At 38.1% G+C, this 25761-nt stretch overlaps 1 protein-coding gene across 1 annotated transcript in view; it reads left to right on the top strand.

Annotated features, from left to right (window-relative positions):
- Nucleotides 1-216: 216 nt before the first annotated feature.
- Nucleotides 217-25761, top strand: part of LOC110344914 (uncharacterized) — a 39136-nt gene continuing 13591 nt past the window's right edge. Inside the window, exons 1-2 of the mRNA XM_087207161.1 lie at nt 217-318; nt 3791-4094. Coding sequence (XP_087063287.1) covers nt 217-318; nt 3791-4094 — 406 coding nt within the window. The remainder of the gene's footprint in view (nt 319-3790; nt 4095-25761) is intronic.

Here is a 25761-nt window from a genome sequence, read left to right as displayed (position 1 = left end):
CTTTCTCTTTTTACTTCCTCTTTCTTTTAAATGTCCCTTTCCTCCCACCCTCACCTACATAGGGCGCGGTCCTATACCCCAAGAATTATTTCCCCAGCGTCCCTTCCCGGATAGGCTGTCACCAGCCCGAGTGCCCTTCCTCATGCTCTCGGGGTACCATGCAGGTTTCTGCTCTTGCATTTGCCACGTAGCCGACTGTCCAGAAATGAAGCGTTGATGCGTCGGCCTCTCCCACTAAGCCAGCAGCTGGGGACTGTGGAGTCTGCCATTCAGAGACATGGTCGGTGCTCACAGACATTTCAACAGCTGATCGTATCGGTGAGACCCTTCCACGAGCAGCTGCAGGGCTGGGATTCCTCTACCTGCTGTAGGCTGCTGCCGTGGCCCAGAGCATGCCCAAGAAGCAGCACCCGGACCGCAGACAGGAAGCTGCCCTCAAAAAGAATGAAGCCCGCTGAGAGACGCTCACAGCCGGCTCTGGGTTCTGCTGGATTGGGAGGTGACTGGAAAGGCACCAGGCCCCTGGGTTCCAGATGGCCGCCCGAGCCGACCCTTGGGCCGTGGCTGAGTCTCCCCGCTTCCTCCCTGCCAACCCTGCCTTCCAGAGTGCATCTTCTCCAGAACTTGGCCCACTTGATTCAAACTTCCGGCGCGCTATTTAGTCCCTGAGATGGGCGGTTGGACAGACTGAGCCTGCTGGCCAGTCGCTCCCTTGTCACTGCGAGACAGCGAGCTTTGTCTTTGCAGCGACATCGAAAGCTCCCCAGGGACAGGTCCGGGCCCTTCCTGTGTCCTTGGCTCGCTGTTCGTGCCTTACTCAGCACTTCGCGTGCAGCGAGCTCTCAGCCCGTCTTTGTGGACTCACTTATATCCTGAGTGCTATCTTTTGAATCACTCTGTTTTGTGCTCTATCTGCCAACGTTATTTTTAACTTTTCCAGAACAGCCCTTATCCTAATCAGTGATTAGTATCTTTCACCATATCTCCATCCGTAGATGGCTTTAAAGTCTGATTTCAGTCCTTTTCGTCACATACCTCCATTCATGCAATTCTTGTCTGATTTATGGCTTAGTGTTTCATTTAACTTTTATTAGTACAGGTTTGCAGCACATAATGATTGCATTCATACTGGGGAGTCGATAACCTATACAACACATCTTAATTCTTTTTACTTCTTCTTCTCCACCCTGTCCCCCAGAAGAGGAAAAGGAAGTAAAGAGAATCTCTTGGTATTTTGCAACTTTTGAGCAAATCACACTAGACCATGTATATTTTGGATATGTGCCTTTTTGAAATTTTTCAGTTGCTTTCCACTAAATTACCAAATTCTTTCTGCCAAGATCTCTAGATGTTGCTCTATCATCTCTTATCTCTTATGTTCTACTCTGGGGGAGAAGAAATCTTTTGGGGTGTCTCTCTAAGTTGCTAAGTTGCCTATGCTGAGCTCAAATCTGAGATCCTCCTGCTTCAGCCTCACATAGTGCTGCAAGAAGAAATCTTAAACTCAGCTGGCCTTAGTTCTTGTAGATATAATATCGTCCAAGCATTCCCTGCTCCCACTTCCTAGAAGGGCGGACTGAATGTCAGCCATGTGGTCAGGCCGGGGCCTGGATTTCTCATACTAGGGTCCTCTGAGGCCTGCTGAATCACTCAGATACTGGGAAGAGATGATATGAACACCCGAGGTTGAAATCCCTCACTGAGGCAAATGTCTCAGAGTCCAGAACAAGAGGATGGAGTAGACGAGCAGGTCAGGAGGACATTCTGGTCCCTCAGGCAGGAGCCAGCAGGTGCATGATCCAAGCACAGATGAGCCGGCCAGCATTCAAGGTTGGGGTACAGACATGAAACCCTTTCAAACTTAAACATTCGACTACAACACATACTTTGTTGTTCCGCTGTCTTTGGAATATGCATAGTGTATTTTCCTTCCTTTTCCTGGCCTCTGTCCTCCCTATAATTGCTCACTGTAGGCTTTTTTTCTTAGTTTTAAGATTTAAAACTTAAATACCACTGGAGTTATAAAAGGTTTTCCCCTCTATTTTCTTTCATTTGTTGTTTCTACACTATTTGCTCCATTTACTTTTTTCATACAACAGGTTATAGATTTGTAACTCTACATAATCTATTTTTCATATCTGTCACTTTACTCAAAATATTGTCTTTGGAAGAAAACATGGGAAAATATCCTTATGGCTTTGACTTAGGCACAGAATCCTTATATGGGGGGATAAAAAGCACAAACCATAAGAGAACACATAAATTATAATTCTATGAAAATTAATAGTATTTACTCCTTGAAATCACAATTTATAAGGAAGAGGCAAATCAGAGATTGGAATAAATAAATACATATTATATCTGACATATTTAACATATATTACATATTGTCAGGCATCATATATCTAACAAAGGATTTGTAACCAGAATATTTTTTAGAACTCTTAAAACTCAGTAACTAGACACGTAATCTAATTGGAAAAATGGGCATAATGGTTTTTATTGGACATTTACAAAAGAAGAAAAAAAATCAGTGGCCAATTACCACACTCAAGATGTTTAGTATCATCGATCATTAGAGAAATACAAGTTACCCATAATGAGATGCATGTCCACTCGAATGGCTAAAGTGACTAGTGAGACAAAGTACAAGGGAGGATGTGGCATAGCCAATACCCTCTTCTATTGCTTGTGAGAGTGTAAAATGCTACAATCTCCCTGGAAAACAGTCTCATGATTTCTTAAAAATTAAACATGCATTTATGATACATATGTACCAACATACTGATATTTTCACCCCTAGGTACCTACTTGAACTGAAATACATGTCCACATAAAGACTTTTATGTGAACGCTTATGGTAGCATTGTTTACAATAATCCCCCAATGGAAACAGCCCAAGTATTTATCTATGGATAAATAAAAAGTGGTTTGTCAATACAAGGGACTCAGCAACAAAATAAATGCACTAGTAGGATGCACAATTTGTCTATGCCCATACCACCCAAACGTGCCTGATCTCATCCGAAACGCTCAGCTTGAATGTATCTTAGAAACACCACACTAAGCGAAAGCACACGCACTACATAATTCCATTGATAAATATGTCTATGAAAGCAAAATTACAGTGCCAGAATGCAGATCAGTGGTTTCCTGGGGCTAGGGCTGGATGGGAATGGGAACTGATTATGAAAGGGCACAAGGTAAGGTCTTGGTGGTGACAAAAATGTTCTGAGGCAGCCAGGAGCAGTGGCAGATCCCAGCCTGGACAGCTTAGTAACTTAGTGAGGCTGCATCTCAAAAATTGAAAAAAAAAAAAAAAATTAAAAACGGCTGGAGATACAGCTCAGTGAGAAAGCCATGGGTTCAAGTCCCAGTTCCAAAGGAAAAAAAAAAAAAGGAAGAAGAAGAAAAAGAAAAAGTGTGAAGTTTGTTGTAGTTGTGATGATATACAACTTTGCACATTGACCAAAACTCATCAAACTGTACACCTAAAATTGGCAATTTAAAGTCAATTAAACTTCAACGAAACTGTAAAAACAAATCCTTCTTGCTCTGAATCATTTCCTTGAGCTAGTCATCTGTACATGGTTCATTTTCTGATTTTCTACAGCGTTAGGTCTGCTTTTTATTGCTTTCAATTTCAGTTTTATTACAGTTCATGGGAGGGCACGTGTGTGTCTATTCCAAATATCCTCTTTTATTGAGAACTAAGGAAATATTAACTACATCGCTCTTCTGTTTCATGAGCAAATCTATTCCATGAGGTGGGGGATGGATTTTTCTCTAGGTATTTATAGCTTTGCGGGTGAACTTTTCCAGAATTCCATTTGTCGACTCCTTTCTCACCCTCGGGATTGGTCGGCTCTTCTCTGGCGGCTGCGACGGGAGGCCCTTTCCACAGCCTGGGAGGCCAGAAGAGCAGTCTGCGGCTGCGCGGAGGACGGGTGCGTGGAGCGGAAGGCGGGAGTGCACGGAGCAGAAAGCCGGGCCGCTGGAGGCTTTGCACCCAGCCCCTGGCCCGCAGGACTCCTCGGAGAACAGCAAAGCAGGGTGGTGCTGTGAAGCCCGGCCGCGGGGTTCAGAGAGCCAAGGTAGGAGCTGGCCGAGGAGAGCACGGGCAGAGGGATGGCGGAGAAGGGCGCTTCTGAGGGCGCCGGGGCGTCGGGCTGCCTCTAATCTCAGGGACACAACCTGTAACTAATTTTCTGCCCTGCACCTGAAAAAAGTGCCTGCTATTAGAAAAGGCTCCTTAAACCCCAATTCTCTTTATTTGTTGTGCAGTTCATCCCAGCCCTTGTAATATTCTTTTTATTTTGAGATGTGGTCTAGCTAAGTTGCCCCGTCTGGGCTTCAACCTCGAAATCCTCCTGCCTCAGCCTCCAGGAGTGCTGGGATGACGGGCGTACACCACCACATTCAGCTTCAAACTCAATTCTTTTCCTCTAAATTCCACCCTATCTGCGCCTCTGCTCCCTTTCTTACTCCTAACGGCAAGCAGCTGCCCATTGCATTCCAGTACAGCTCTGTCTCCTGAGATGCTCCCGTCTGTTTCCTGTGGCCTCTGGGCAGGCCCTGCCCTGCCAGCCACTGCTCTGAGCTGTTGTCCAGTTTCACTTACGTGAGCAGGAAAAACCAGCAGCAGCAACCAGAAGGGTACAGAAGCCTCTCAATTGACCTGCAAATGTAGCTGGAAGGGGAGCAATAGGAATGTCTTAGAGGATAACCCCAGACAGCAGGAGGGCACAAAGGATTTGAAGAACAAATAGGCGCTGAAAAGAATCTTATGAAACAAGCAGCATCCGCGGATGAAAAGAGAAAGGAAGACACAGTCGTTACCAGAGGACTCCTCGAGGCTGGCGGATTGCTCTGGCTCCATGCCAGGGGCACACGATGCTCTGGCTGGGATCATCAGAGCTCTGCTGTTCAACACTCGTCACATGTGTGCTGAAAATGTGTTCTTTCTCTGGGTTTGAGGTGACAGACAGCCATACCACATGCCATCCCTTTTTCCATGTCGGCCTCAGCCAGGCAATCAACCAAATCATCACCCAGTCTGTCTCAACCATGTGGTTTTCCTAGCCAGCTGAACAAAATATTTTCAGAATGTGGAATGTAAACAAGGCTCCTACTGTTAGCAATTCTGTGTCATTTACTTGTGGTTTCTTTTATTTTACTTTAAGTCACATTTAAATTCAAAAGATTGCCAGCCTGCATGGTGCATGTAAACAAATCAGAAATATAGATTAGAAACTGCAACTGATTAGTTAGTTCATTGTGAAAGTATCTGCATAAATGGAAGAAGAGGGAAAAATCTATTATGCTCCTGGGATATTGCTTCTCCACAGGAAATTCAATTGTGAAGAGGGCTTTAAAACCAATGACTTTAGTCATTTGTGTTTTCTACACACTGGTTACAATAAATGCTAATAGAATACCTAGGCAGAACCTCTGCTGGGCTCCGATGAGACAGTGCTCAAGGAAAAGCCAGGAGTGATTCTGAGAGTGAAAAGTCCTATGAGTACATATTAGCAGATGGTGATCACAGAATGTGTATTGCTCATGCTATTCAAGATGTTTTCTAAGAAAACACAGTTTTTCACATCCATTATTTCCCACGGCATCAAAGTATATGTCTCCAGTGCACAATGCTAAGTGATAAAGGTTGTATGATCACCCTGGTACTCACTGAAAATCCAAATCAAGAAATTGCCTTTGTTTATAAATTTCCTCAGAAACACATTCTATCTTCCCAATCAATAGGGAGACAAATGAGCCATAAGAATTTCATCATTTATCCACGGGCCAACACAGATAATGTTTCCCTAGCACAATGCCACAAACTGTACATTTTCTAAAATATTGTTAATACTTTCGTTACACTGCCCATCATTTTTATACCGTTTGGAAGCTTGTGTGCTAACATTAAAATTTACTAAATTATACATTTCTTTGTATTTTTTTCATGGTGTCTTCTGAATTGGGGTCAAGTGGCAATCCGAGGGCCCCAAATGAATCAACACAGCAGATGTACACTCAGGTGAGCTCGCTGCATTCCGTCTTCTGCTCCTGCTTCCTCCTTCGCTCAGAGTAATTGGTTTCCAGCTAACCCTATTAGTCTCATCACACTTTCTCAGGTGACACGGCTGTGTGGTGATTCACAAAAGGATCTTCCTCAGAATAAAGACCCATGGAATGAGGTTATGCGTCCTATAGGATTAGGCACCTGGGCCACAGATTATTTAGATCATGTGGCAAAAGGGAAAGCAACTTCCTCCAGCAGGTGAGGTTTGAAAAAGTTTTTGTCTGAGAAGAAGAAATGTATAGCTCAAGGGGAACTTAAGGCCCGCCAGGAGATAGAGGAGAAGATTATCTGTGTTTTGAGTCGAGTAACTTTTCACATGGATTTTTGGTTCACATCTGAGCACTTGGATAAAGAAGAATGAAACTTCATTCTTCACTTACGCCCTAAAACCAAATAGAACACTTCACCGGTGTCATAAACAGATTTAATCTTCCCATGCCTTTCTTATTTCTTTTATAAGCATAAATTTCAACTCACTCTCATTAATTTGGTCTGAAAACAATGGGTTACTGTAGTATATTTTATTTTATTTTATCTTTAAGTATATTTTTCTGTTATTTGTTTTGTGTGTCCAGAACCTCCTATTTTCGTTTCATACCCACCATTTTATTCTGTACAGTACATGCAAGAACAGCATGGAAACCTGACTTTAATTAGGCATCTGCTCACAAGCCACATCTTGAGCATTTCGGAGAAAACTGCTTTTATTGTGAATAATTCTTATGAGAAAAGAATCTGTCTTAGCTCTAACTTGAATCTCCTTGATCTAAATCAAAGCCGTGCTTGCCTGCTTCACTATGAAGAAAAATATTAATTCCTCCCACTCCTCATTCCAACTTGGCCCATGGAGGAAAGGACATCCACCTACACCCCCACTGAGGAGTGTTAGTGAGAAAGAGAGAAGAGCTTGACATTCATTCGGCCACGTTTCTCAGGAAGGGTCGCCGAGTTCTGTGTCGGCCAAATAAATCCTCCATTCCCAGATGGAAGAGAAGGAACAGTACTCTTTGCTTCTTTGGTCCCCTGAGAAACACAATGCACTCTAAAACCCACCTAATACCTCTGCTCCAAGGGTACCCTGGGGCCTGGGAAGTCTCCAAAGAAAGGAGCCAAGAGCCCTATTTTTGGCCCCAGGTTAGAATCACATTCTCCAACACAGTTTTCTTTCTCTAACTTAGTTCACATTGTCTAACATAGTGGAGAACAGGCCAGGTGGGGCACTGGTCTGGCTATTTAAAAGAGTCCATCTGGATCCTCATAACCGGGTGCACCTGCCAGAGGTTAGAGGAGATACAGGTCTTAGACCCAGGTACCTAACATCAGTGCTGTCTCAGAGGGCTTTTGCTTTTGTAATAGCACTATGGGCAAGGTAAGGCTGCCTGTAAGGGTTACCCCTCCGTGAAGCCCTGCCTGCCTGTGCAACCACAGAGCTAGGCACTTTGAGGAATCCAGAAGAGAACAAGCCCTTTTCTCTGTCCTCCAGAAGTTTTCAGTTTTATGTCTGTTAGTGGAATGATTCCAGTGACCTTACTATTTCCCTTCGGCCTCATTTTGTGAGATATTCATAATTTTATAGTTTCCCTTCAGGATACTTCTAGTTTCTGAAATGTGATTCTGAGAGTCACAGCGAATTCTACCAGGGTCTCATCCAAATGAAATACCACTTCCCGACCTTGGAGGGTCAAAGCTTTCCATTTGTGTTAAATTTTGAAAATAGCTTCTTTGTCTCCACCTCAGACAGCACTTAGACTGTTTGCGTAGCATCTCCAAGGGAATTTGTGCTTCCTGCCATCCTCGTGTGTCGGGTGTCCTCCAGCCGGGGCCCCCTCCCTGGTCCAAGCACATGTGTGCCACACATTTTACCTCTTGAACCATCTTCCCTTACTGCTTGGTTATAGAACAGCACACAGATCAGGGGGTCAACCTGTTTGGATTCAGGGTCACTGGCTGGTTCAGACTTCAGTGCTATGCAGAATTTTTGATATTGCTACATCTCTAGATTTTTTGTTGTTGTTTCTATTTTTGGTAAAATGGCTTGCAGTTCTATGGATAGCACATTGTGATACTATCTTGTTCCAGTTTCCTGGAGCCTTTAAATGTTTTAATTTTTTTTTTTTATTTCTTCTATTAGTTCATCATTGGGTAGTGTTCACTCATCAAGAAACTCAAGTAAAATTCACATTATTTTTTATTTGAAAGAGAACACATACTGTTCACATAGTGTTTAAAGGGAGAAAAGAGAATATAACATTCTATTTAGTAAAACAATAACAAAAATGTACATAGTAGTTCTATATTATAGACCAAGTTAAAAATCCCACAGAGAGAGGAAGATAGAAATGGAAAAAGCAAGAGGGAAGATCAGGTGGATGCTTAAGGGAATGGAGGGGCACATAGGCAGGGAAAAGGGGGGAGCAGCTGAGAGAAGACACTTTCAAAATAACAGCCCCCCATTTAATATGATGCCACTAAACCATGACACGTTTTCTCTATTAGAACATAAACGAGCAAGCTTAGGGACTTCATTCTCAGAGTAGCTGTGGAGGTAGAATTGAGGGTTAGGGTTCTCCCATTCCTGACTTAAAGAAATATTAGGAAATAGAACAGTTGCATGTGCAGTACTTAGAGAAGGGGCTCATCTAGCCAGGGTTACCAAGGGGTTTGACAGGGGAAGGAGTAAGTCACAAGAAAGGAGGCACTGTTTTAAGCTGGTTTCTACACAAGATGTAACCAGCATTTCCTCTAAACCCGGAGATACATGGTGGAAAAGTGGCAGGAAACCCTGAAACGAGAACACACCTGATCCTGAGCACAGTGCTCCCTCCCTCCCTCCCTCTAGCAGCCTTCCCCACTTTGTTCTGGTTCCCCGATGGGGTACCTCCAGGAGCCTCCTTTTTGTAGACATCAGAGAAGCTGCAGTAGAATGAAGCCAATTCATCCTGACTAAGAACCAGGATGACATTTGTAAGAATTCAGTCCACTAGTATTAAACTCAATCATTATTGAACAATAATTTCTGTGCATATATGAATAAATAAATTATGTTAATATTAAAGGTAATAAACACTAAAAACCTATCATTTCCCACTTACTCTCTACCTCTGAGTACTGCCTATGCTCTTGTGGTTATTTACCCCTTTATTGCATCTTTTCAGCAGAAATATTATTCAGTGTTAACCTCCTAACTCTCTACTGAGTGACCTCAGGTTGGTGAGTTGAAATTCACCACAGTGAGAATATTCACACCACACAAATCAGCAAATGCTATAAATCAGGCAAATGAATGCTTTTAGGCATTAATGCTTAGGCAAATCAGTGAAGCAGTTGTTCAACACTTACTGACTTATAAACTGGATGAAGAGAAGATGCAACCATCACGGCTAGATATCCCAGGAGGGAAAAATGTTCAGTAACCACAGGAATACAATGGAATGATAAAAAGAATATTAAATATTCGCCTTGAGTTACTAGTGTCCCAGGTGTGCATTAATGGTTTCCTCAACATTTGTCGCATTGTGTTTATTACCAACCCCGTGGTCAAAACATGTCACTCGGCCAGCCGGGATGCACACGGGGTGCTGTGGACAACCTGGCACCAATCTTGAAACCAGTACACTCCCCAGCCATGCCGGAAGTATTAACGTTGAGATGTTTCCTCCTCTCTAAAGCATTTCTCAAATATCCTCCCGTCAGTGGCATGACACAGCTGTGAACAGGGGGAGGAAACCAGTGAGAGGGAAACAGTGGCCTAAACCTGTAATCTCAGCTGCTCAGGAATCTTTGGCAAAAAGATATCAAGTTTGAGGCCAGCCTAGGCAACTGGGCAAGACCCGATCTCAAGATTTAAAAAATCAAAAGGGCTGGGAATGTATCTCAGTGGAAGAGCAGCCCTGGGTTCCATCCCTAGTACTGCCAAAAACAAACAAAAACTTCAGGGATAAAAGTCAATGCAGTATGCATAGATGTGTGGGTTGGCAAGAAATAATTTCTAAAACATAAAGAAAATAAAAAGAATGTTAGATTAAAACAGTGGCCATTACAGAATAATCAGACACATTTTGTCAGCTACACATATCCACCATACCTTCTAGCCACATACTATCCTATCCTTCAATTTTTATTTCTTACGTACCCAGCATTTAAGTATATCCCAGTATAGCTACACTTGACTAGATAATTTTTTTTAAAAAATATAGGTAGAAAGATAAAATGTTTTCCAGACATATAAAATATTTTCACTCAGTCTAAACTCTCAGGAAATATTCACCTCTTTTTTAAAAAAAAATTAAAACCTTAAAAATCTTGGACCCAGTAGTTCATATACGTAAGTACTTTATAAGGCACTGGGCCTGTGAGAAAGCAACTACATGCTTATCTCATTTATTTTGAAAACTCTGTTAACCAAATTCTCCTTCCTTCCCCTGAATCACAGGGTTCATGTTTACTAATTTAAGTGAATCTTTTCGCAAGAGAGTTTTACTGCTTGTCTTGATTGACTTCAAGCCCCCCAAAATCGTACATGAGCTGGGCTTATTTAAGGTGGAGAAAACTAGTGAGAAATATCAGAAGCAGGGGAAAAAATTGGAAAAAAAAAGATATGAGGAGATTTTTAAAGACAACCTATGATTACTTTACATTTTAGCTGAGGTTCATCTACCAGTTACCGATAGTTTACCAATCTAGATTTTCCTGGAGCATCACATTGAAGTCTGTAGTATCTCCAGTGGACCATGCCTAAAATGAGGGCCTCTTGAAGTGTGACTGTTGGACCTTGTCCCTGAATTAGATTAGCGACGAACTCTCAAAGCACGACACAGTTCTGGGATCTTACTGGAGAACTTTATTTTCCGGCCAGGACCCGTGTACACTCCAACCAAGTCGGAGGACAGAGGCCCCAACTGAAATGAGGACTGCATATTTAGAGGGGAAAACCACAGAAAAAGTCCCTCCTCCCATTCCTCTGGGTTACGGACTGTTGCAGAAGCTGGTTGCAGAAACCAAGATAAGCACAGTTAGTTCTTCCCATTCCCCTGGGTAACGGTTTGTTGCAGATCACCTGAAACACAGTTTCTGTTTATTTTACCTTGAGGTTACATGCATGGGTTAAGGGTGGGGTTTTCTCCCAGGAGACAGTGCAGTGGGAAGTCACACATTTGCAAAATGGAGGAGAATGTTCTCAACATGGTGCTGGTATTGCTAAGTTGCTAAGTTGGGTCTCACAGTGACTGGGTCTCCAGAGGCTGCAGTTGTGCCCAGTTGTGTATCAGGGAGCTGTGCTTGGAGCCAGGGGTGTTTTAGGGCATTGCAAGAAGATCTCGTGTGTCTCCCACTCTGGATAGAAGTGCCAGGTTACCATGAAATTAATGTCCCGATCCTAACTTAGTCAATTTCTCAAGTAGATATCATTCTAAAGAAGTGCTTCCTTCCATAAATGACATCACTTCCCGACTTGCTATTGGAGAGAAGATGAATTCAAGTTCCTGATGCCACTGACCCTTAATTTTAAAGATTTCCCTTAATAATTAAATATATATTTTTCCATTCTGTAGTAAGAAAGAACAGTTTTCCGGGTCTTCCTGTCACATTTCTTCTTTTTTTTTTTTTTGTACAGGGAATTGAACTCAGGACCTTCTGCCTGCGAGGCAGGCAGCGGCGCTACTGAGCTAAATCCCTGGCCCTGTCACATTTATTCTTAATTCAAAATTATATTTGAACTACTTACAAAGAGAAAGGTTGCTTAAGTAAAATCTGAGCAAGATTTCAAGTATAGAATCTGGCTTTTGTAGCTAAGAATTTTTAGCAACTTTCTCATAATTAATATAAAAGTACATTGCTGATGGGAATGTAAAATTATACAGCCACTTTGGAAAACAGTTTGGCAGTTTCTTAAAATGTCATCATATGCTCACCATATAACCCAGCAATTCCACTCTTAGGTATCTATCTAAAAGAAATGAAAACATACGTCTGTCCAAACACTTGCACCCACATGTTCATAGCAATGTCATTCATGATAACCACAAACCTGGAAACAATTCAAAAGTCTATCTGCTTGTGAAAGGATAAACAAATGGTATATCCAAACAATAGGGAACTATTCAACAATGAAATGGAGAGAAATGTTCACGTATCCAACAACATAAATGAACTTCAAAAGCATTGTGCTAAGTAAAAGAGGTGAATAGACAATATGACCTGATTTCTGTGGTGTAAATAACACTCACTGTGTAATTCCACTTGTAGTAAATGTCTAGAAAGGGAAACACTATGGAGACAAAAGTCTAGATCAGTGATTGCCTGGGGCTAGGGATGGGACTAGGGTTGAGCATTGAGGAAGTTGTTGGCTTACAGCAGTGGTCTAAAATTGAAGTATAATGATACCTGCTATCTTAGTCCATTTCCTGTTGCTGTAGCAGAAAATCTGAGACTGGGTAATTTATAAAGAAATAAGGTTATTTAACTCACAGTTCTGGAAGTCAGAGTTCAAGACTGGGGGGCCACATCTGGTGAATGTCTTGGGCTGCATCACAACAAGCAGAAGGACAAATGCGTGCGTGTAGAAGAGACAAAGCAGCAGGGAGAGGCCCACTTTATAACAGTTTGCTCTTGCAGTAATTAATCCAGTGCAGTGATAACTGCATTAATCCTTGTAATGACCTAATCACCTTAACGTCCTAATACCTCCCAACTCTGCCACTCCGTACAGTGTTTCTTTTGGATAACTGACCTTCTACATACTGAAAGTTTATTTAAGTTAATAAGAATGGCATGAGGAAAATAAAATGGAGAGCAAGCTGAAACAGCAATGGGGAGAATTTGATTAATATCAATCATATAATTACACAGAAAGGAAATAGAAAAGGAACTAATCCCAGCAATGTGTGAACACAGTATTTGACTATATACCCTCAGTTTATGGTGGAATAATTGGGCCTGGAGAAAATTACAATCAATTTCTGAATTTCTCTCAAAGATTTGTTTGGTGTAGAGGCAAAGATAAAGCAATTCTGAGACTGTTTTAGATACATTATGCCATTGAGCAAATAAGTAAATGTGTTGTTTTGGAGACTTAGAGTTCTAACTTCAAAAAAATAGAACAGAAAAAGGCAAGAAAACATCTGTGAGGATAAATAGATAAAAGTGTTTCCCCACAATTTTTTTATTGGTTCCAAGGGAAAATACAATAAATTAAACATGGGAGCAATTGGACATCGCTGTGACTGAATGACCAAAGTCAACATCATGACTTCCACTCTTCAGTTCAGCTTGTGAGGAGCTTGGAGTCACCATTCCATCCTAACAAGTACAAAACTGAAGAAATTTTTAAAAACAACTCTTTTTAGATCCATAAGAGAGGAGAGCTTATAGTAAAAATGAGGTTACAGGAAAAATTGCTGCTCCCCAAGTTGGAGAGAAGACAGGCCAACACAGAGAATCATGACTTACCAGAATAGAACATAGGAACAAAAACCCACACAAAAACTGTTGGGATGGATTGCTAGAGGCTGAGTGTGAACAAGTGTGAGTTAAAAACTCCATGGGGGGCCAGACTTAGAGGGACCCTGCCCATTTGTGATTTTATCTCCAGGTTCTCACAGTGAGTACAGGGAAGAACCCCTTGTGCATTCAGGAAAAACAAAGCTTTGAAAATTTCCAGAGCATTCTATTCTTCCTAATAAAATCTGTCCTCAGAAGAAACTATCTAACTAGAGTTTAAATTGGCTTGAGTTGCATCCGAGCCTAACTCACCTAGATGAGAGTAAACAACCAGCTGTAACCTCTTTAAGCCTTTCTACGAAGGAGAAATCTAAAAAATAACTGTGAAATTCAAAAGCCAGAAACAAAGGAACTCTAAAAGATTGAGACCTGTGCCTAGAACTGTAGCATGTTTTCTCACCCCTAACCCCTTAATACCACCTTGCTGGATGCTCATTTCTAAAAGTTTCTTTCACTCAGTACAGAGCATCTACCTACCAAGAAAAAACTACAAGGCATACTAGGGGACCAAAACAAAACAGAGAAAGAAAGAAAAAAAAGAAAACTCACAATCTGAAAGATCAGAGCTATCGGAACAAGACTCTAAAATGCCCAAGGCAATGGAATGATCAGATAGGGAATTTAAAACAACTATGATTAATATGCCATGGGTCCTAATAGATAAAGGAGATGGTGTGCAAAAGGGCAATGTAAGCAGAGAGTTGAAAATTCCAGGAAAGAATTAAACAGAAATACTAGAGATGAAAATCACTATAAGAGAAATGAACAATGCCTCTGGTGACTTATTAATAGATTAGTCATAGCTGAGGAAAGACTGTTTGAACCTGAGGATATCTCAAGAGAAACCTCCGAAACTAAAAGCAAAGAGGAAAAAAAATGAACCAAAACAAACAGATGTACAGAATATTTAAGAACTGTGAGACAACCACAAAAGATGTAAATGCACTTAATGAGAATACAAGAAGAAAATGAAAGAAGGGAACAGAAACTGGAAACAATAGTGATTGAGACTTTTCAAACACCAAATCACAGATCCAGAAATTTCAGAGAACTAATTAGGATAAGTATCACACACAGACACATGCACGCGCACACACTTAAGGATATCATATTCAAACTACAGAAAATCAGAGATAAAGAAAAAATCCTGAAAGATTCCAAAGGAAAGAAACACTTTATCCACAGATTAGCAAAGATAAAAATTTGACTTCACATCAGGAACCAATTCAAGTGAGAGTGGGGTAAGGTAACCAAAGTGTTGAGAGTGAGGGAGAGGAAAAGAAAACACCAACTTAGAATTCTGATCCTACAAAATTATCCTTCAAAAGTGAAGAAAAAGGGCCAGGGATTTAGCTCAGTGGTTCCACTGCCTGCCCCGCAAGTGCAAGGGCCTGAATACGAACCCCACTACCAAAAAAAAAAGAAGAAAAAATAAAGACTTTCTCATACAAACAAAAATTGAAATTTTTTGTTGGTATGCCTGCCTTGCAAGAAATGTTAGAAACAGTTGTTTGGAGAAGATGATAACGACCAGAAATTCATATCTACATAAAAAAAAAAAAGGAAAAGCATCAGAGAATGAATAAGTTAAAGTAAAATAAAAACTGTTATTATTAATTGATCCAACAGATTAAAGATTGCTTAAAATAATGACAACAACAAAACACTTAATTGTGGGCTTATATTTGTGTGTTAAGGAATTACAGTGGTGATGCAAAGATGGGGAGAGTAATTGGGATTATTTTGTTATTATCATGTACTTATACTACCTTGAAACGGTTTAATTTTATATGAGAGTTTGAATTTGTTTTCAGCATAGATTGCAAACACTAGGACACCAGTAGAAAGTTTTTTAAATGTATAGAATCATAAAAAGCTCAAACAAAACCAAACGTAGGCATAACAAGAAACATTAGGTTTCTTGTAAATATAAAGACACATGAAGATTAAAAGAAAATGGATAAAGAGACATATACTAATAACACTAATCAAAGAAAGTAGGAGTGACTATGTTAATTTCAGACAGAGCTGACTTGAGACCAAGGAAAGTTACCAGGGATACAGAGGGATATTACATAATGACAAAGGCATCAATTCCCCAAGAAGACCTAACAATCCTTAATGTATATTCACCAAACAACAGTGTCAAAATATTTCAGACAAAACTGATAGAACTGGGGCTGGGGATTTAGCTCAGTGGTTCTACCACCTGCCTCACAAGCGATCCTCAGTACCCCCCCACACACACACACACTGATAGAACTGGAAGGAAAAATAGGTATACCTATTATTCTTATTACAGATTTCAACATTCCTCTACCAGATATTAACAGATCCAGCAGGCAGAAAATCACAAAGGTTAGAGCTGAACACAGCACACACCACCGACCAACGGAATGTAATTGATATCTACAAACTACATTATTCAACAACAGCAGAATACACATTCTTTGCAAGCTCACATGAAACATTTACCAAAACAGACCCACTCTGAGCCATAAAATATACCTTAATGTATTTTAAAGCATAGAAATCTTACAATGTTTGCTCTCAGACCACAGAGAAAATAAGGCAGTTGTGAAAGATAGCCAGAAGGTCTCCAAATACTTTGAGATTAAGCAACAAATTCCTGTATAGCACATGAGCCAAATAAATCTCAAGAGAAATTTCAAAATATTTTTGAGCTGAAAACGAAAACAAAAACCAAAATTTGTGGGATGCAGCAAAAACAATGCTTTGAGGGAGATTTATAGTACTGGTTGCATATATCCAAAGAAGGAAGAACCATCTAAAATCAATAATCTAAGCTTCTATCCTGTGAAACTTGAGAAAGAAGAACAAATTAAATCCAAAGTAAGCAAAATAAAACAAATAATAAAAATTAGAAGAGAAATTAATGTAATTAAAAATAAGAAATCAGTGAAGAAAATCAATAAAAACTATCTCATTAAAAACACAATATTTGTTTTATTAAACTTCTGTTCTGTTTTTAATTGGCAAATAAAATTATATATATTTATATGTATAAGAAGATGTTTTAAAATATGTACACATTGTGGAATGGCTAAATTAAGGTAATTAACATACATGTTACCTCACATACTTTTTCTGGTGAAAATACAGTACTTAAAATCTATTAGCAATTTTCAAGCATAAAATACGTTGCTATTAACAATAGCATAGTACAGTATACCATGTTGTACAAAAGATTTCTTGAATTTGTTTTGTCTAATGGAAATTTTATAGCTTTTAACCAACATCTCCCTGATTCTCCTCCTCCTCCCACAAAACCTCAGTCATTGAAAAGATCAATCGTCAGTGAGCTCCTAGCCAGCCAAATAAGACAAAAAGGAGAACACATTTTACTAATATCAAAAATGAAAGAGGAAACATCACCACACACCTCATAAACGTCAAAGGGAAAATAAAGATACTATGAGCAAATCTATGCCCACAAATTTTATAACCTAAGTGAAACTGGCCATTCCTTGAAAGATACAATCTACCAAAACTCACACAAGATGAAATAAGCAATTTGAATAGGCCTGTGTCTATTAAATTGAATCAATAATTAATAACCTTCTCAAATTTAAAGCAACAAGCCCAGATAAATTCACAAGTGAATCTATTAAATATTTAAGAAAGGGCCGGGGATTTAACTCAGTGCTTCCACTGCCTGCCCCACAAGTGCAAGGACCCGAGTTAGATCCCCAGTACCAAAAAAAAAAATTAAGAAAAAAATAATACCAATTCTGTACAATCTTTTTCAGAAGATAGACATAGAAATACTTACTAACACATTGTATGAGGTCAACATGACCTTAATAACATAACCAGACAAAGACATTACAGAAAAATCTACAGACCAATATCTTTCAGGAATATAGATGCAAAAATGCTTTAAAATATTAGCAAATCTATCCAACAATGTGTTTAAAGAATTATACCACTATCAACTGAGATTTATGACAGGTATCAAGACTGGTTCAACACCTGAAAATCAATTCAACTCATCACATCAAAAGGTAAAAATTGAAAAATCATATGAACATATCAATAAATACAGAAAAAGCCCAAATTCTACACCCATTCATGTTTTTTCTGAGAAACATGCAATGAACTAGAAATAGAACAAAATTTCCTCAACTTGATAAAGAACATCTACAAAAAACTCCACAGCTAACATCATACTTAATGTTGAGAAACTAGCTGCTTTCCCAGTAAGATCAGGCAAGGCAAGGATGTCCCTTCTCAGCACTCTCTTTCATTATCATAGTGAAAGTCATAGCTAATGTTAATAACACAAGAAAAAGAAATTGAATATATACTGATTATGAAAGAAGAAATAGAACTCTTTCTTTACAGATGAAATGATTATCTATGTAGAAATTCTGAAAAACAATTTAAAGACCCTTAAAGCTAATAATCAATTAGCAAGGATGTAGGAGACAAGACTAATACAGACAGTTAATTATTTTCCTGTATACCACCAATGAACAAGTAAAATTTAAAGGCCAGGGATTTAGCTCAGTGGCACCGTGCCTGCCTCTAAAGCACAAGGTCCTGAGTTTGAGTACCGGAACCAAAAAAAAAAAAAAATTTAAAACATAATAATATTTACATCAGCCCTCAAAAAATGAAATAGGAATAAATTAAACAACATATGTGCAGGGTCTTTATAAGGAAAATCATAAAACTAATGACACAAAGAAAAATTTAATAAGTGAAGTTATGTTCCATGTTCATGAACAGGGAAAACATTATTATTAAAATGGAGATTCTTCCAAATGCCACTCAGGATATGAATCAACAGGAACTCTCATTTTGATGGGAATGCAAAATAATACAGCCACTATGAAAGAGAGTTTTGTGGTTTCTTACAAAACTAACTATAATCTGACCATATGATCCAGCAACTGCCTTCCTTGGTATTTACCCAAATTTTTCCACAGAAAAATATTATTCATAATTGCCAAAACTTAGAAGCAACTAAGATATCCTTCAATAAGTCAAAGGATAAACAGTGTGTGGTACATCCAGACAATGGAATATTATCAGCAATAAAAAGAAAATTAAGCCACAAGAAGACAGGGAGGAAACTTAAATGCCTATTATTAAGTTTAAAAAGCCAATCAGAAAGACTATATACTATATAATTCAGACTATGTGACATCCTACAAAGGCAAAACTATGGTGATAATAAAAAGATCAGTGGTTGTCAGGGGACAGGAGAAGAGTTTTTAGGTCAGTGAAACTATTCTGGAGGATCCTATAATGTTGGATACAAGTCGCTGTACATTTGTCTAAATCCATCGAGTTGAGTGTACAACACTGAATGAACCCCAGTGCAAAACCTGGTTCAGTGGTAACAACCGCACCACTGTGGGGGATACTGAGGAAGAGGAGGCTGTGCATGTGTGAAGGCACCAGATATCCGTGAAGCCTCTACTTCCATGCAACTGGGCTCGGAACCTGGGACTGCTCTGAAAAACAAGCTCTAGTTTTTAAACTGGCACCACACTGACATCGAGCTTAATTTGTATTGAGATGCCAGTGGTCAGCCTCTGCCTTTCTGCTTCCTGTGGATTCTCCTGAGTCTCTCTCATTGTCTGTGGCTTTCAGGCTGCAGTACAGATCAATGTTTTTTCCTGAACACTTACTTTCTACAGCTACCATTAACTTCTTGACAATGTGGCTTGAAGTCTTTTATTAATTTAGAATATGTTTGTACTTTTTTTTCTTCTGCTATTTCTTCCCAGTGTTCTTCAATTCTTTTTTCTTATTAACAGACTATTTTTTAAATAGTTTTGGATTCACAGCAAAATTTGAGTGGAGGAGGAGAAGAGTTCTTGTATCCACCTCTCTAACTGGGTCCAATGTATAACTTAAGTTTTGTTTTTAACTTTTCTCTTATTAATTCATTTTTATTGGATATTTTCCCTTGACATCTCTTTCAACTTACTCATCTTACTTTCCTGGATTCCTTTTCTAAATGTTATGCTTTTCACTTAAATTTTAAATATAAAACAAGAATAGATTAGAAAAGACAGAATAGCATCATCAAATCACATGAGCAGAAAATTTAGTTTTTTAATAAAAACTCTAAAAATGAAAGAAAAGTATATTTTGGGTCATAATAAGATATATGAAGAACTACTATTTATCAAAATATACCCTTAAAAGAGAAATAATTAAGTCTATAAACTGAATGATTTGTATTACATACATTCAATGAAACATAAAAACTCAAAATACAAAACAATTTCCTGCAAATTCAAAAGACATTGAAATACTTTAGAAAAATAGGTAAAAACTTGAACAGGCACCACACAAAAGAATATATCCAAATGGTCAGTGAAAATATGAGAAGATATTTAACCTCTTGGTCTTCAGGAAAATGATAATTAAAATCATGATGAAATATCATTACATATATTAGTTTGGCTAAAATGGAAAAGACAGCAATATCAAGTCTTGGCAAGTCTGTGTACATGTGGTAGAGTTTAAATTGGTATAACCACATTGGAAAATGGTTTGGCAGAATCTACTAAAGCTGTATGTACAGCAATCCCTTCACACAAACATCTACAGCAGATGTGTTCTCAAATTTCTTAGCACCGGAAGTCATAACAGCCCATGCAGGAAACTGTCAAATGCTCATCACTAAGAAAATGGAAAAATCCTGTGGTATCCACACCCAGTGTAACAGTACACAACCGTAAGAATACACAGACCACTACTTGGAGGACAAAAATGAGAAAACTCACAAGCTTAATGCCAAATCACATTCGAGGATATGCATAGGACATGGTTATATTTACATAAAACACCGAGTTTGATCCCCGGTACAAAAAAAAAAGCTCTTATACATAAAACGCAGATCTGTGAAAATGAAACCATGGTGATATTAAACAGCTAAGGGAGCCTGCATTTTTCAAACATGTCAAAGTCATCTTTAAAAGAGAAAGAAAAGTTTGATATCAAAAGAGGTGAAAGAGACCAGAAACCTAAATACAAAATCCAACCAGAACCTGTATCTTACACCAAAGAGAGGAGAGTGCTAAATGATATGATTAAATCAGTTAATGAAATTGGAATACAAATGGCGAATTAGATAAAAGTATTGTGCCTATATTGAATTTACCCATTGGTTAACCTCCATGAAATGAATAAATTTCTAGACATGTACATCACATGAAGACTAAATCATGAAGAAATTGAAAATCTGAACAGATTCGCAATGAATAAGGAAATTCAATTAGTAGTAAAAAGTCCTCTGTCAAAGAAAAGTCCGGGACCTAATGTCTTCATGGCTAAATTCTACAAACATTTAAAGAACTAACCCCAAACCTTCTGAAACTTTGCCAAACAAAAATTAAATAGGAGGAAAAATTTTGAACTCAATTTACAAGGCCAGCATTACCTTGATACAAAAGTCAGACAAGGACACAAGAATATAAAATTACAGACCAATATCCCTGATGAGCACAGATGAAAAATACTCAACAAATATTAAGAAACCATATTTAACAGCACATTAAAATGATCATGCACCATGAGATTTATCCCTGGGATTCAAGAATGGTTAAACACACATGCAAATCAATAAATATGATACACCTCATTAACAGAACAGAGGACAAAAAAATATAAGCATTTTAATAGATGCTGAAAAGTCATTTGAAAAATTCTACATCCTTGCATAAAATCAACATACAAAAATTGATAGCATTTCTTTATACTGGAAATGAACTGTCTAAAAATGAAATCAAGAAAACAACCCCATTCACAGTAACTACAAAATGAAAATACTTAAGAGATAAAGTTAACCAAGGAGGTAAAAAAATTTGTATGATAAAAACTATAAAACACTAACAAAAGAAATTGGAGCAGACACAACTGGACAATATCTTGTGTCCATAGACTGGAAAAATGAACATAGTTAAAATGTCCATACCATCCAAAGCAAGCTACAGATTCTTTGAAACCCCTATCAAAATTCCCATGACATTTTTCACAGAGATGGAGAAAAATCCTAAAATTCAGAAACCATAAAAGACACAAATAGCCCAGGCAATCTTGAGCAAAACGAAGAAAGCTAGAGGCATCGCACTACTTAATTTCAAAATGTACTGGAAAGTTACAGTAATCTAAATAGCATGCTTCCTAAATTAAAATGATAACATAGACCAATAAAACTGAATAGAGAGCCCAAAAAGAAATCAAAATAATTATGGTCAATTGATTTTTGGCAAAAACGCCAAGAACAGGCAATAGGGAAAGAAAATACTTTCAAAAACTCTTGCTAGGAAAAGTAGATATCCACATGCAGAAGAATGAAATTGCACCCACATCTCACAGTACACACAAAAAATCAACTCAAAATAGATTAAAGACTTAACTGTATAACCCAAAAGTATGAAGCTAGTAGAAGAAAACATGGGAGAAAATCTCCATGACGATGATTTTTTGAGTATGACCCCAAAGACACAAACAACAAAAGCAAAAAGAGATCGCAGTGCGCTAAAAAGCTTCTGCACAGCAAAGAGAGCAATCAACACTGTGAAGACGCAACCTGTGGAATGGGAGAAGATACCTGCAAGCCGTACGTCTGATTGGGGGGGGCTAATAGGCAAAACCCAGAAAGAACTCCAACACGTAACAGTCTGCAAGCAACAGCACGATCAGAAAGTGGACAAGCCTGAAGAGGCATTGTTCAAGAGAAGAGATATGAATGATCAACTGGCGTATGAAAAAATGCACAGCGTCAGTATTCATGAGGGAAATGCAAATTAAAACAACAATGAGATAATCACCTCAACACTATTAGCCTGAAAAAATGAAATGACAAGTGTTGAAGAAGAGTGTGAACAAAAAGGAATCCTCAGGCACTGTTCGTGGAATTATAAATTACTACAAAATTTTGAGAAACACTGTGGAATTTTCTCAAAAAATAAAAAATAAAACTACCATAGGATCCAACAATCCTATTACCAGGTATATATCCAAAGGATATGAAATCAGCACATCAAAGAGATAACTGCACTGCCATGTTCATTGCAGCATTATTCAATAGGCAAGATACGAATTCAAGCTAAGTGTCTGCTGATGAACGCGGGAATAAAGAAAATGTGGTATAGATATACAAGGAAACACTTTTCAGCCTTTTAAAAAGAGGAACTTCTGTCATTGGTGACAACATGGATAAATCTAGAGGATGTTATGTTATGTGAAATAAGCCAGGCATGGAAAGAAAAATGCTACATGATCTCACTTATATGTGGAGTATAAAAAAGTCTAATTCATGGAAACAGAGTAAAATGGTGGTTTTCAGAAGCTGGGAGTTGGGAGAAGTGAAGAAATCTTAGTCAAAGAACACAAAATTTCAATTAGGAGGAATAAATACAAGCGATCTATTGTATGCCATGGTGACTACAACCAATAACACATTTTATATTTGAAAATTACCGAGAGTGAATTTTAAGTCTTCTCAACACACGCACACACACGCACACACACACAGTTATAATTGTAGCCTTCAACACTCTTTTATCAGTAATTGCTAAATATATGTAGACAGACCATCCATAAGGATATGCTTACTTACTTGAAAAACATTATCAACCAATTTAAATTATTTGGTCTATGTAAAGCACTATACCTAACATTAGCAGGATAAACCTTTTCAACTGTACCTAGAACATTTACTAAGACAGAACCAAAATGAGGATGGAAAACAAGTCTCGATAAATTTTAAAGAATTAATATCCAAAGTATATTTCTGATCATAATGAAATCATTAGATATCAATAATAGAAAGAAATCTGGAAATACTCCAAAATTTAGAAATTAAACAACATACTTCTAAATGATATGAGTCAAAAAAGGACTCACAACTGAACACTAATAATATTTTGAACAAAATGAAAATAAAGAAAGCATCTTTCAAAAGTGTGGAAATTTATAACTTTAAAGGCTTGTATATCGAAGACGCAATGCTTAAAATCTAAGCTTCTACCATAAGAAACTAAAAAAAAAAAAAAGAGTGACTCAACTTCATGTTAAGTATAAGGAAACAACTGACCAGAAATCAACAAAACAATTAATGGATAACCAATAGAGAAAAACCAATGAAACTGAAAGCTGGTTCTTTGAAAATAATACAATCAGTGCCGGGGATTTAGCTCAGTGGTTTCGCCACCTGCTGCGCAAGCGCAAGGACCCAAGTTCGATCCCCGGTACCAAAAAAAAAAAAAAAAGAAAGAAAATAATACAATCAGTACATTTTTAGCCAAGCTGAACAGTTCAGAAAAGCAAATAGAAGACACAATTAAAGGGCCTGGAATGAACAATTTTATACACACTTAAAGGATAATAAAGTAATGTTATGAATGTTGTTAGGTAAATAAATTCATCAAACTAGAAAAACTAATAATTTCCTTGAAAGAGCAACACAAAGCTCAGTCAGAAAGAAATAATTCAAATGTCTCTATTTATATTAATAAAATTGAAGTTGTAGGAGGATAGTTTTATCCTATACTGACCTTAGAAAATAAATTTAAAAGTTAGAAAACTGAAGAACAATAGTCTCTAAGAACGCAGACACAAGAGTCTTTAATAAAATTTTAGTAAGTCAAATCCAGTTACATATAAAAATGATACATTGTGACAAAATGGGATTTATCCTAGATATGTAAGATTGATTCAATATGCAAAAATCAATAAATATAATTTACTATATTAAAAAACTAAAAAGAAGAATGTAGATGATTATCTTAAAAGGTGCAAGAAAATCTTGACAAATTTCAATATCCATGGGAAGGGAAGTAAAAATTATTAAGATGTGACATGTTTATTTATCAATTCCTCGCTATTAGTGTATTCATCATATATTGCAAACATGTGCTAATAAAAAAAGAATAAGCAAGAGAAAAAACTATCATCATGCAGTGGCACTGTGGCTGTTTATGTAGAAAATCCTAAGGGGTCCACCACAAAGAAATCCACAAGTAAGAAGCAAATTTAACAATGTCACAAGATATAAGGCCAAGATAGAAAAATCAATTGTATGTCAAAGTTCCAGTGGCAAACTATTGAAAATTGAAAGGTTTTAATTTATTGTATACATTGGCTTTGTCAAACATGAATTACTTGGGAGTAAACTTAACCAAAGAATGATGGTATGTAAGTAGAGCACTTGTAGACCTTGCTGAGACAAATTTATGGTCATAGAAATAATGAGACATATTTTTTCATAGTTTAGTCGACACAATCTTGTTAAGATGTCAACTGTCCCTAAGTTGATCTGCCGATTCAGTGCAATCTCAATCAAAATCTAAGGAGTTCTTTTTTAGAAATGTACATAGTAATGCAGAATCCTAAACTAACCAAAACAGATTGGGAAGACAACAATCACTACTTGATTTCAAGACTTACTAAAGAGCTAAAATAATCAAGACAGTGTCGTGTGAGCATAAGAACAGCAGAATACTGATTCATGGAAGTGAATCTGGAGCCCAGACATAGACCCACACACAGTCAGTTACTCTTCCATAAAGGCAGGTCAGTCAATACTACTGACCTTTGCGTTGTTTTTGTAACTAACTGACAACTCTGAATGCCTCTCATGAAATGATGCACTACTTTGTACCCTATCAGATATCTGTAGGGAAGGTATCTTGACACTCAATTTCCAATATATAAAGTGATATAAACCAGATGATTACAACAGTCTTTGAGCCCACTGGCACATAAGCCATACTTAATCAGTACTCTACACAGAAGCACTTTTAAAGTAGGATTATTATGGTAAAGCGAGCAGAGCTGTTAATAGTACGCCATTTTCTGACCAAAGACAACATTACTCCCAAAAGTGTCTGAAGAAACTACAAAAAAGGAAAAGCCTAATCGTAGATGCCAGTACGTAATTCCAAGTAAGCCTAGTGGAAAGAAAACAGGAGACAAACTTCATGAACACAACAGCCTGAAATAGCACACTGACTATAAATCACCTTACCGGAGGCATAAAGTTGTGCATACATCAGAACAATTCCAAGCCTATGGCCTGTGGCAACATAACATAGACACAAAGAAAATAAAGGCTCAGTTAACCAGAGAGGGGATGGGGATCTAATCTGACCTCTTGGTGAATCAGTGATTGAGTCATGCCACCAAAAAGA

This window comes from Heterocephalus glaber, unplaced genomic scaffold (genome assembly GCF_053883595.1).
Source record: "Heterocephalus glaber isolate CG9 unplaced genomic scaffold, H.glaber_assembly_v1.0 deba00000768, whole genome shotgun sequence".
NCBI classification, from domain to species: domain Eukaryota; kingdom Metazoa; phylum Chordata; class Mammalia; order Rodentia; family Bathyergidae; genus Heterocephalus; species Heterocephalus glaber.
Note: the sequence above shows the minus strand (reverse complement) of the source record. Positions and strands in the feature narration are given on the sequence as shown.